Source organism: Halictus rubicundus, chromosome 13 (assembly GCF_050948215.1).
Source record: "Halictus rubicundus isolate RS-2024b chromosome 13, iyHalRubi1_principal, whole genome shotgun sequence".
Taxonomy (NCBI): domain Eukaryota; kingdom Metazoa; phylum Arthropoda; class Insecta; order Hymenoptera; family Halictidae; genus Halictus; species Halictus rubicundus.
The window spans coordinates 5,540,075-5,553,402 of NC_135161.1; the positions used below are offsets into that span (position 1 = coordinate 5,540,075).

General features: G+C 40.3%; 1 protein-coding gene across 17 annotated transcripts in view; it reads right to left on the reverse strand.

Annotated features, from left to right (window-relative positions):
- The window catches only part of Camkii (Calcium/calmodulin-dependent protein kinase II), a 251,592-nt gene that overhangs the window by 55,195 nt on the left and 183,069 nt on the right, over positions 1–13,328 (reverse strand). For 16 of the 17 annotated variants that reach the window (XM_076798725.1, XM_076798721.1, XM_076798726.1 and 13 more), the window contains one exon: positions 9,026–9,109. The exons of the other annotated variant lie outside the window; for it this stretch is intronic. In XM_076798725.1, coding sequence (XP_076654840.1) covers positions 9,026–9,109 — 84 coding nt within the window. The remainder of the gene's footprint in view (positions 1–9,025; positions 9,110–13,328) is intronic. 17 annotated transcript variants of the gene reach the window in all.

Here is a 13,328-nt window from a genome sequence, read left to right on the forward strand (position 1 = left end):
TAACACGGCTCGGGTATGTCTCCTGTACGATACACGACGCTGCTAAGAACCGTGTTGTTGACATATATCGAGAATACACTGCGTTCGTATTAATTTAGCAAAGACTTTCTGGCCAGTCTGCATCGATTCAGGAGAGAGTCGCCTAATTTCGACGGCGGCAACCGGTATCTACACTCTGGGAAAGAAAAATCCTCGCAGCGTGTTAATTATGCTACTAACACGGACTAGAGATCTAGCTCCGAGCCTATCTTAGCTATCTTAACTAATTGACGACTGCACTAACTGCCACTACAATTTGCGAATCCAGATTCGGATGCTGCTCGAAATTCGACCGGTCTTCGAGTGTCTCGAGAGGATATATTTGATAGCGTGCGTTCCTAGACGACGGCTACGTGTTATGGATTTGTGAGCATCGTTGTTTTGCCGAATCGGCAAACATTTTGTTGCTCGTTGTGGTTGCGCAGCTGCTCTGGCGAGGCTTTTGTATCGTACAATTCTGCTTGGGGGTGTGGCGCGTGTTTGCGTGTTGTCTGTCTCTGTGTCTGTCGCGAATTTATTTATTGTTCATGCGGGAAAACACGTTTCCCACATAACAGTAGAACCTCGTTTATGCTAATCTTTGTTCTACCCAATTTTTTCTTAATCTCGGACCACGAATTTTTCTGCGAAAATTTACCAGAACTCGCAAAGACTCAAAAAAAAATTCTTTATTTCTGTGACTAGGGACCCAATTACTGCGGGAGTACTAATTACTGTTCGTATATTAATTTAGGCATAATGAATATGAAAAAAGAGAAATTCAATTTTTCCATTAGAATTAGTTAATATAGATGTTATATATCTCTTTTTCAATATTCATTATGCTGTAAAAATAAGTGTAATTAATATAGGCAGAGTAATTGGTACCCTCACAGTAATGGGCTCCCTTACCCTAATAAATTAAATTAGTCATTCCACTGTGTGTTTTTCACAGGTTCTAGCATAAAAATTCGCAGACCGATTATGTTATTTTACAGGAGCGAACACTCCAACAATCGGAGACCCGTAAAAATGACGGATCTCTGATTGTTTATCGTACAATTGTTGTGATGATACTTTTATTGTTCTAGTGTTAATAAGGTGCCTATTTTGTTTAGTATGCCCATCGTTGGTCCCCGATAAATAGTTAGATTCACCGATGGTGATTATCCGTTTAGGCAGAGATAGAGAGAGATAGATAGATAGATAGAAAGAGAGAGAGAGAGAGAGAGAGAGAGAGAGAGAGAGAGAGAGAGAAAGAGAGAGATAGAAAGTACACCATACAACGACTACAAAGGTCCGCGGGAGTTCTCGTAGCGAATTCGGTGAGCAAAGCTCTACATTGCAGACTGAGACGGAGACTGTACGGCGATTATGGTCGCGGAGGTTCTCTCGATCGGCAGCTATATTGATCCCAGTTGCCGGCCACCGGAAACAGTTCGGTTTTTCTGCCCCTTCTCGATCGAGTTCGTTAAATCTGAGCTGGCTATCAACCCTTGCCGTATTATTATCTACGCAGCTATAATCATTAATGGTACGAATAATGGTACCTTTGGTCGGGTCCTATTTCGAGTACCAGCGGCGTCGTTAGGCTGCATTTATGTATATACAGGGTGTCTCACCCGATTTTGACGTCTTGATTTCTTTTCTATTGTTAGTTCTACCAAAAAATATTTCACATAAGAATGGTGCTGAGTGGGGCATAATTTGGTGGTATTAGTTTACTCAGGGGTCATATGAAGGTCAACTTTGTTGTGTTAACACTTAACACTAGAATGGCGACTGTAAGGCGTCACTAAAAATTGCTGTATCATTGAATAAGTAAATAATTGTTAATAAACTATATAAACGTGTAAAAAACATCTAACTAAACAAAATTTCATGGGATGAATTTTTAGAGCTCCATTCTTTATAATTACTTTCGCCTAGAATTCTGAAATGTAAACTTTCATTGATTTCGTTAACAATAACTCTTTAATTATACAGTTTCGTGGGTATATTTATCTATCATTGTTTGTCTAAAATTATGTTTTAAATCAATCAGAGAATTTTCGATTTCACCGGATAAAACAGCCCCCAATAAGGCTACATTTGGATTCTACAAATTGAAAACCCCCCAAATCTGCCTTTTTTATAATAAATATTGCATAGTTGAAAGACATATGAATTTTGTCCACCTATTTTCTGATTCTGAACCACTATGCGACGTCTCGAGATCCGAACTGTTTCCGCGATACTGAGCAACGCGTTCGCGAGTCGTCGCACAGTGGTCCTTTTGATCGATTTAGCAGGCCAAAAGTCGATTTCAAAAATGATACCTACAGTGTAAAATTTTTATTGGTTGCTACAGTTTAATATATGGGGTTTAATGAGGTAATATATTTTTTTTATTACTCAGATGCCCATGAAGTGCTGTACTTTATCGAAAGTTAGAGATTTACGTAGTAGCTGTCTTGCTACTAAAATTCGATGAGACAGTTTTTATATGTTTCAAGTAGGTTGTACACTTTCTTTTTAAATATTGCAAATATTTAAAAAGTATTAAAAAATGTTTTCAAAGTACGTGACACTAACCCTACCGAGTCTCTTAAGAGTAACTGATACATATTGTCTTATAAAAATGAAGATATTGAATTTATTTGTCCTAAATACAAATTATACTCTCCTAAATACATGCATTTAATAATTTCCCACGAAAGCATCTTTACAATGTCAGTAATTGTAAAATAAAAAATCTGGAACCGGTCATTTCGACCGGCGGTGGTAGGTTTAGTGTTAAACAAATAAAAGATGGTATTATATGCAATTTGGAAACGTTCTGGGACCACTAAACATTACAAATAATTTTGGCCAGCTAAATCGATGAAAAGGCCCACTGTGCTACGCACAGTGGGCAATTTGGACAAAATCGGATTCAAAATCAAGGAACTTTCGATAGGAATGAGGTAGAGCGATGAAATTTTTTTTAAATGAAAGCTGCAACTTTGTGGAATATGGGAAAAATAGAGAGATTGTGGTACGAACGTTTTTTAACCTCGAGAAAATTCGTTAAACGCGCACAAATTCAAGAAAATTTTAGTTTTCCCAATACCACGCGCGGAAAAATATTTTTTTAACATGCTATACATCATTTTCCATAGATTCTTTCACGCTGATTCCAAATCTGGTCTCAAAATTTGTCTACGACCTCAGGATTTTGCAAAAAATAGATTTTTGTGACAAAAACTAATGAAATAATTTTTTCGTTGAAATGATTGGATGGTAATAATCTCCCTATTTTTCGCATATTCTACAAAGTTTCAGCTTTAATTTAAAAAAAATGTCATCGCTCTACCTCATTACTATCGAAAGTTCTTTGATTTTCAATCCGATTTCGTCCAAATTGCCCATTGTGCGTCGTCGAAATCGCGGAGAACCGTTCGCGATCAGCAAGATGGCCGCCTCGCCGTGCGGTAATTCGATCAGTGTCCGAAGTGCAGAGGGTCTTTTCTGGGTAAAAAAAAGGGGAAAAATAGAAAAAGGAAAAACCGTGGTGTTCGCCTGAGAGGCCTCACAAAGCGACAGAATTACCGCGTCACGATGGCTGGATGTTTATGTCGGTATCGATTGGTCCTCGTATCACCAGTTCGTTTCATCGCACCTGTCCGCCATAAAAACGAGCAGACTCGGTGGTGGTTATTGTATTTTTAGCCGCGAGGAAAAACGCGAAACGCCGTCGAATCGACGAACCTCCGCGCGGTCACCAAACGCGAACAACGGGGGCTGGTCCTTCTTCGTTTCAAACCACCTCTCTTCCGGTTCTTCTTCGTCTCACCTTGAACCCCAAATCGCGACGCTTTGCCAGAACTGATCAAACAAATTTTGGCTAGACTGGTTTCTCTATATATGTCGCCAGGGCCTGGATGATAAACGTCGCGGAATTATCCCCACTACTGGACGATACACGCTGGCAAGACCCGTGTTGTTGACATACTGGGTGTTCGCGATAATTTGTAGCAGCGATTTTTCCGTAAAAGGTGAACATTAGGAAAAAACCGAAGAGGAGGTAGTATATTTTACTAGCAATTAATAAACTCAATTTTTTGTATATTTAATATTTTTCTAGAAACAAGGGTGACCTTCATTCTTTTAAATGGAGTGCTACATATTTGTTTACGTGAAATGACAACGGACATTGAGACGAGTTCAACCGTGTAGTATACTATGGTCTTCAGGGTCATACAAGGGGAAAAATAAAAGAAATGGATTTAACATTTTGTAATATTGTTATTACTAGTATGTTGTAGTGATAAAACTATATCTCGTGTTCAATGTGACTTCCGTTAGCAAGAATGCATTTCTGAGTTCTGCTGACTGCATTCCTGGTAGTTTCTGCCAATGTTGCACTGGATATGGATGCACAGGCTTCTTTTATCTTAGTTTGCAAGTCGTCCCTCAGTGGTGTAGTGTAAACAATATCTTTAATATGTCCCCACAAAAAAAGAAAGTTTAGTGATGACAAATCGGGGGATCTTGCAGGCCATTTTATAGGTCCGTATGTTCCGATCTATTTATCGTTAAACATATTATGTAAAAAATGGTTTACCGATCTACAATTATGAGTAGGAGCCCCGACTTGTTGGAAGTATATGTCTCGTGCAAGAAACAATGGCAGTGGTTACCAGTAATTTTGAAATTTACAATTTAGAAATTGTAAATACTTATTTCCATTTAGAATTCCAGTGTAAAAATATGGACCTAGTAAAATGTTATCAATCATTCCACGCCAAGCATTTGTTCTGAACTGTACCTGGAAATTTGTCTGTTTTTTCAATTTCGGATTCTCGCTCGTCCAAAAGTGAGCATTATGTCGATTACGCATGATGTTATTATCAAAACTGGATTCATCTGTTCATAATATTTTTCTATAAAAATTGGAATCGTTCATGTTTTTTGTTGGGAACCAATTACAAAATTCAGTACGTCGTGGATGAACAGATTCCTGGAGGCTTTGTACTTTATGATATTTGATAAGTTTGTAATCGTACAATTGTAGAACTTTATGTGTTGATGCAATTGAAATATCACATAGCCTGGTCACTTTTCTTATCGTAGTAGATGGATCTTCTTGAAAATGAAGAAGTATTTCTAATTGTTTGTTTTTTGAAAACAGTGATTCGACGGATCCCCTGATGTTTTGACACTACTACAGATCCTGTTTCATTGAAACGTTTATTAAGATGGAGAAACTGAGTTTCACTAGGTTCTACTCTCTGTGGATATCTTTCTTCGTACACTAGTTCACTTCGTTTCTTATTTTTATTACACTCGTAAAAAATATTTAACATATCTACTTTTTCCTGCGTAGAATAACGATACATAATGATAACGTATGGTTTGGCTAGTTGTTTCGCACAACTGTACTGAAACTAAAGGAATAAACATGTCTTTTCAAAACATAAACATTCACACAGTCAGCGGAAGTCACATTGAACACGAGATGTAGTCTTATCACTACAACATACTAGTAAATACAGTATTACGAAATGTTAAATCTATTTCTTTTATTTCTGCCCTTGTATGACCCTGAAGACCATAGTATCCTACATGATTGAACTCGTCTGAATGTCCGTTTTCATATGACGTAAACAAATATGTAGCATTCCATTAAATAAAGTGAAGGTCACCTTTGTTTCTAGAAAACTATTAAAAATACAAAAAACTGAGATACGCTATCATATTGTTAGTAAAATAACAACTACCTCCTCTTCGGTTTTTTCCTAATGTTTACGAAAGAAACGCTGGTACAAATTATCGCGAACACACTGTATGTCTAGAATGCACTGTACAGTGATATCTCTGTATCTGTCGCCTCTGTATGATAATTGTCGTGGAGTTATCCCCACTACCGCGGGATATATCCTGTGAGGGGTCCCGAAGCTCGAGTGAACATAACACGGCCCGGATATGTCTCCTACACGATACATGACGCTGACAAGACCCGTGTTGTTGACATATATCGAGAATTCACCGTACCTCGCTGCAAGAGTTTTAACCGGATGCGAAACCTTCGATGCGAGTTCAAGAGTCACGGATTTAGGGCTCAAGGTCGAAGATCAGAAGCTCGGAGACGAATCGTCGATCCCTCGAGCCAAGGACCAGCCTGGACTGATCAGGCAGCACCCTCGAACCTGTCCAGATTTTCCTGCAAATGTCCTGGACAAACTTCGGGGGAGCAACCTGTGCAATAGTGTGGGTTGATGGATGGGAATGGGACTCGGTAACGGGGTCACGGGTTCACAGGACAGGGGCAAGTAGAAGGCGAGACAGGGTCTAGTGGAGGGGGCTAGGCAAGAGGCAAAGCAACGAGGTAGATACTTAGCTGCTCGAGCTATTGTCCAACGATCGATTTGCACGTGAGCACGGGTGTACTATCTCTCTAATAATAGGCCGATATGCGCGCGCAAATGCTCTCTGCCCGCGATATCGTTGCGTCTAAAGTGTCTAGGGGGACCGAAAACAAGGGTTCCCCTAACCTGGGAGTTAGGCCGAAACTGGGGTGGGGGTGGGGGTGGGGGGGAAGTACAGGGCACAAGCACGCGAGAACCTGCTGGTCTCGTTGATCCCGTTCGTACAATATAATGCACTCTATGTACAGAGATAATGGGGCTTCTTCCTTCCACAAACTCTTCCGACTCCGTATCTTCTTTCAAAACAGCTTTTCGAAAGAACGTCGCCGAGACACTGTTCACAGTCATAAATCTTAGTCTTTGACCCGTTCAAAAATCCGCGTTATTTATTATCGAACAATGGTATGGCGATTGTTTCTCGATTTTCTCCCTCTTATGCTGCAAGTCTGAAGCAAAAAGAGTGAACTGGACGGAACTATTGCTAGACTATGTTTCTAGCGTCTTCTCTCGAGAAACAGTGGACTGCGGATTTTCATAACAGAGGCTTACGTGTTCTCGATCGTTAACCCTTTCACTGCGAAAATTATGTGTCGTTAATATTAACCCCTTGTGCTAGAATTTATTTTATGATTACCGTGATTAGAACTTCTTCGATGCCTGTAATCCACTAGGAAAAATAGTGGCTGAATTTTGGAAAACGCCCCCCCCCCTCCTTTCGACACATGATTTACGTCGTTCTATTCGTTTCGACATGCCGAACGCGAAATGTACTTGTCATTTTTGGCGCGAATGAATGGTTTTCGAGATATTCGCGAAAAACTACCGCTACTACAGTGATTTCTCTATGCAGTATGTTCACGCTATTACTAGCCAGTGTTTTTCTTGTAAATAGTAAATATTAGAGAAAAATGAAAGAGGAAAAAGTAGTACTGTTTTTTATACGCAACACAATGGCGGATGTAATTTTTTTGTGTTTACACTATTTTGCTAGATATGAAGGTGACCTTCAATTTTTTAACCAGTCAACTGCGGAGTTTAAATCAAGCAATAAGAATTAGAATCAATCAATGACGAATATACACGTCGAACGCAGGCCAGATGCTGCCATTATAAATTTTACGAAAAAAGTAAAGCAACACGAGAAAGAATTACATTTTTATTCATAGCACAGCACCGCGATAGAGTTTTGGATTGACGTGTATACACGTCAAACGCGCTTAACTGGTTAAACGGAATGCTGTATACTTTTTTATATCACATGAAAGCGTGTGTCCAGACGAATTCATCCGTACACTGCACAGTGAGCTTCAAGGTCATGCAAGGTCAGAAATGGAAGAAACACTGATTTGACAATATAAAGACTTCTCTATATTCTATACAGAAAACACATTTCTAACAAGTTCAAAAAGTTTCAAAAAGAGGGGGGCCTATACTGCATACGGATGTGTAGGTACACGCAGGATTCATGTAGTGGTAGCGGTAGTTTTTCGCGAATATCTCGAAAACTATTCATTTCCGCCAAAAATGACAACTACGTTTCGTGTTCAGCATGTCAAAACGCAGAGAATGGCGTAGGTCACGTGTCGAAAGATGGGGGGGATTCCAAGTCTTATCAAAATAAAAAATTTATGTTTCTTGTATAACCACGTGTTCTGTAATGGCTAAACATTGATAAAATAGAATTTCATTTCAATTTAAAGGGAATTCACCCATTTGCATCATAAGGAAAAAAGAAGGAGAAAAGAAGGCCTTTACCATCAAACTATTTTTTTATTATATTTAAGTACAAAAATGACTACAAGTAAAAGAACTTCACATTTCAGCATTGTAAGAAAACATAAATTGAGCGTACTATATAGTGTTAGAGCGTACGTATACTGGCCAGGAAAATTGAGCGTATATACACGCTGATGATGCAAACGGGTTAATAATGCACGCATTTCGAAAATTCTCTTCAAAGTCTTCACCACCTGAACACTTTTCTCGAAGACCTATCTGACTCGATATTACAGTACCAGGGGTTAACAATTCGAACGATACTTTGCAGCAATAATTCGCGTAGTATTTAGGTTCTAGGTTAGAAATCGCAGCGGTGAAAAGGTCAACCGGTCGTCGTTCGGAGAAAACAGAGAAGAGACCAGAGGAAAATAGGGGAAAGTCGAGAGAAGAGAAAATTAGAGTTCTGCGTCGAACCCTCGGACCGTCGAACGAGATCGCGGGGAACGATCTCGCCAGATCTCCCGGGTCCATGAAAATCCGCAGATCTACTTTCCGGCGAAGTCGAGTATGTACGCAATCACCGATCTCCCCGGTTCCAGGAGAGATCGTCGCGATCTCGACGAAGGGCACCTCTCCCGGTGCAGCCAGAGCCTAAAGTTCGTGATTCTTGGGTGGTTCGATGGTCGCGATTTATCGAGTGAAAAGAACAAACAAAAATCGCGCAGACGTCCCCGGCGGATCCAGGGATGGTGTTCCCCTAATGGGATAACGCGGGGATGCTATAGAATGATCTAAGAGAGATAGACAGAGGTTGAGAGAGAGAGAGAAAGAGAGAGAGATAGAAAGAGAAAGAAAGAGAGAGAGAGAGAGAGAGAGTGAGGAGGTTTTGGGTGTCCTACCTTTAACGTCATCGTCCTCGATCGTTGTGCTGCTGTCGGTCGATTCCTTCACCTGAGAGCCGTCGCCCTTCTTCGTGCTCCGACCTGGAGCACGCAGAGCGTTTTTTCAGTGAGATCGGCAGACAATCATGGTTGGCAAAATTGTGTAATTTTCAGACAGACAAACGGAGAAAGAGAAAGAGAGAGAGAACTGTGGGGCTCAAGGGGGCAAGGGGGAGGATTTTTAATCGCTTGGGATTCGGAGGGTGGTTCGGTTAATAGAGAGTGGGAGAGCTTTTTCCACGCGACATAGTTTTCCACAGCTAGATTAGAGCACACAGAGGCGGCGATCCGATTGAGGGGATAGGATCGAAGGACGTCGAGACGGAGAGAAAGAGAGATAGAGAGAGAGAGAGAGAGAGAGAGAGAGAGAGAGAGAGAGAGAGAAAAGTATAGTCCGGAGAACCGAGAAAAGACGAGATCGATCGAGATCGATCGTCTCCGGGGATTATCGCGATCGAGATGCGTTCCAGAAGCCGCTGCACAGGGATCCCCGGGGGATCTTGGTCCCGGTCTTGAAGCAGCCTGGAATCCCGCGAAAAGGATCCAGGATTCGAGAGAGAAAAAGAGAGAGAAAGAGAATCTCGTTCCAGGTTTTCGAGAGGGATTTCGGACGAGATTCGAGGTTCGAGATCGTGCTAGAAACGGCAGAAAACAAGCTTGCAGAGGAAGAGAGAAGAAATCCCACGGCCCAAGGCCTCCGGGGAGCTGGATCTCGATCTCGACGCATCTCGATCTGCGAATCGAACTGCGGCATTCGCCTAGTGCGAGTATGCCCACTAGGCGTTAGCACCGGATCACGCGTTTTCGGATCGAATGGATCCTCAATCGCTGAAATTTCTTTCCGTATTTGTGATTATCAGATAGCGGATCTTGATGCAAGATAAAAATGTTCCATCTGAATTGCAACAAACTGGAGTGAAACAGACATTCATTTTCTTTCATAATATGTTTAACCCTTAGCACTCGAATGGCGACTGCAAGGCGCCGCTAAATATTGCTGTATCGTTATTCAAAATATCTTTTATATTATTAAATTTGTTTGTATTTAATAATTTACTAAACACTTCGGTATTGTGCGAGTACATTGCCCCATTTTCGTATGTACAACATTGAGAAAAAAATATATAGAAGGGAAATATTCTAGTTCGGAAGAAGTGTTTCGTTTTGGAGTTAAAATGGCTTCGAGTGCAAAGACTGAACGCGACACCGCGCCAAAAAGTGTGCACATAGTCGGCGCTCGATACAGTCAATTCTGATTACGAGTCAGTGCCAACCTAAGACAGTGCCAACTCCGTCTAAGAGTCAGTCACCAGAACGGCGCCACTGACTCGTAACGAGAATTCACTGTACACAGGTCATCGCGTGGATGCCGACTATAGTCGGCACCCGTACACATAGGTTGTCGCATGGAAACGAACGAAAGGATTAATAGCTCGAGAATAATATAACAGTCTTTTTAAATTCTTCCAATGTTTTCACCGTTTTAACCCTTCGGTTAATGTGCCTGTAAGGCACCACTAAAAATTGCTGTAGCATTATTCAAAATATTTTTTACATTATTAAATTTGTTTGCATTTAATAAATTACTAAACATTTCGGTATTGTACGAGTAAGTTGCACCATTTTCGTATGTATAATATGAAAAATGTATATATAGAAGGGCAATATTCTAGGTCGGAAGAAATGTTTCGTTTTGAAGTTCAAATAGCTTCGAGTACAAAGGGTTAAATTATGCCTACTCATTTTTCTCATAAATGCATAAAGTCCGCTGTCTTCTTATCATAGATGGACAGTGCGCGATCGGTGAAAAAGTCACAGCAGTTTCCTTGCGAGCTGGATCCGGCGCGAACGCTTTTAACCCTCGACCGGCGAGGTAGGGGACCTCTCAGAGGTGCATGAACGATTTCAAACCAACTACGATCTGGCTATTGTTCGTTGCAAGTGAACTGTCGGCGATGCTACTCGGTTCTATCGTCGCCTAGACTGCGGATTTTAGGCGTACGAGTTTTCCGAACGCATCAACGTGTGATATCTTTGTGTGTCTTTTTTACGAACAGAATGCTTATTTTGCAATAATGCAAATTTGCAGGATGCAAATTTTTATCGAAGCCGGTGTTTGTAGTAAAATCCGCAGGCTAGTTGTTAACCTCTTAAGCACAGTGCGCTCGTCCGTAAGTCTGTCTCCCAGGTACGGCGCCGCCTGGCCGCAACTCTGTATTCCAGGGACGGCGCCCCTGGCCGCGGATGGGATAAAAGCCACTATAGTGGTTCGGACCGATCAAACTAATGCTTTCCACGGAAAGCCACTATAGTGGCGTACCGTTCGAACTGATGCTTACCACGGAAAGCCACAATAGTGACGTGCAGTGCTTAAGAGGTTAATTAGATCGGATGCATCGTTTCTATGAAAATCTGAGAACCGCTATCTATTGAGAAGAACAGACTAGACTAGGTTGAGACCCGCCTCGCTGATCGAGGATCGACCCTTCACACTCGAAACTATTTTACACACGCGATTCGCAACAGTTTGCAAACCAGAGAAAGTGGAATCGAACAACGATAGGGTAAGGGACCCAGTTACTGTGGGGGTACCAATTACTGTGCCCATTATAATTATACTTATTTTTAAAGCATAATGAATATTAAAAAAGAGAGATGTAACAAATATATTGAACTGATTTAATGAAAAAGATTTAATATCTCTTTTTTTAATATTCATTATACTTCAAAAAAATGTATAATTATTATAGGCGCGGTAATTGGTACCCCCACAGTAACTGGGTCCCTTAATCTAGATTGGACATCGTAGCAAACTGGCATTATTAACACTAAACTCTATACATAAATACTATATAAAAACGTTTTCATGGGAAATTACTGAATCGACATATTTATTTAACACTAGATTTACGGGACCCGTCAAAATGACGGCTTCTATATTCTTTAATTTACAATTATTGTGATTGTAAAAATGCATTTATAGGAAACTTATTTAACACATTTATTCCTTGGAACATATATTATGGTAAAAGCTGCTAAAAATCTGCCTGAATGTGTGCTTGATATTTTTATAAAATAATCCAAACTGGTCACTTTTAGTGCTGCGTAAATCTAGTGTTAAGCACATATTATAATGAAAATCGTACAAAGTTTAAGTAATTTCTTGTTATAAGATTTTTCACTTTTATATGTTTTGTGCTTGGTAGGTTTAGTGTTAACAAATACAAACAAGTTCAGCGACACGAAAATCGTTTTATGTCCTGGCAATTTTCTGAGGCACTTCAGTGTTGTCGTTCGAGTGCAAAGGGTTTGAATCGAACGTACGATCGTAGCGGGGGGTTGCCAGAGACCTTGAGCTTCCAGTCTTCAGAGATCTCGACTATAGATCGACCGGGATCGACGCAACCAGTTTCCGAAAACGTCGAGTGAAAGTCAGAAACGTGCCCAATCGCTGTATCAGGCAGTAGGACGGATCGTTAAACGCGGTGATTAAACGAGCACGAGGTTTGTTCCAATTAGGCGACACGCCTGTTTAATCATTGGACTGCGGATTTTATGCGTGCGCGACGGAATTCGATGCGATACTGAAAATGCTCGAAAGACTGTGACGCGGACAGCGAGTGGAATTAAAAAGATTCCGTTGGATATAATTGAATGAATATTTTTATCCAAGCGAAAATTGCTAGAAAAATCTCGCAAATAACACAATCCCACAAATAACGAAATTTTGTAAATAACGAAATTTTGTAAATAACGAAATCTCGCAAATAACAAAATCTCGCAAATACCAAAATCTCGCAAAGAACAAAATCTTGCAACGCTGTGGTAGCCATTTCCAAATGAAATATGAGCCGTTCACAGGCAAAATCGATTAACTCCACTTTTGGAAATATTTTAAATTTAAGTGTCGAAGCACTTGGTTCAGTCATACGTACACAGACACAAAGTATTCGAACGCCCTTTGAAACAGTATAACTTTGTTAAAATTTGATCAAACGACCTGACTTTTTTTGAGCAATTAGAAGAATTGGGTTTTCAAATGATGTGCAAAAAAGATTTTGAAAAAATTGCAATTGGTAAGAATTACATGAGAAAATAATAATGGCACTTTTCACAACTTTTTTATTTGAGCCTGTAATGAAAATTTAAAATATACGTTTTGTAGATCTATGTTAGGTATACATGTGCTGAAAATTTCATCGAAATCGATTAATATACACACGAGCTACAAACAGTTAAAAGTGGTGAAAGTCGTAGTTTT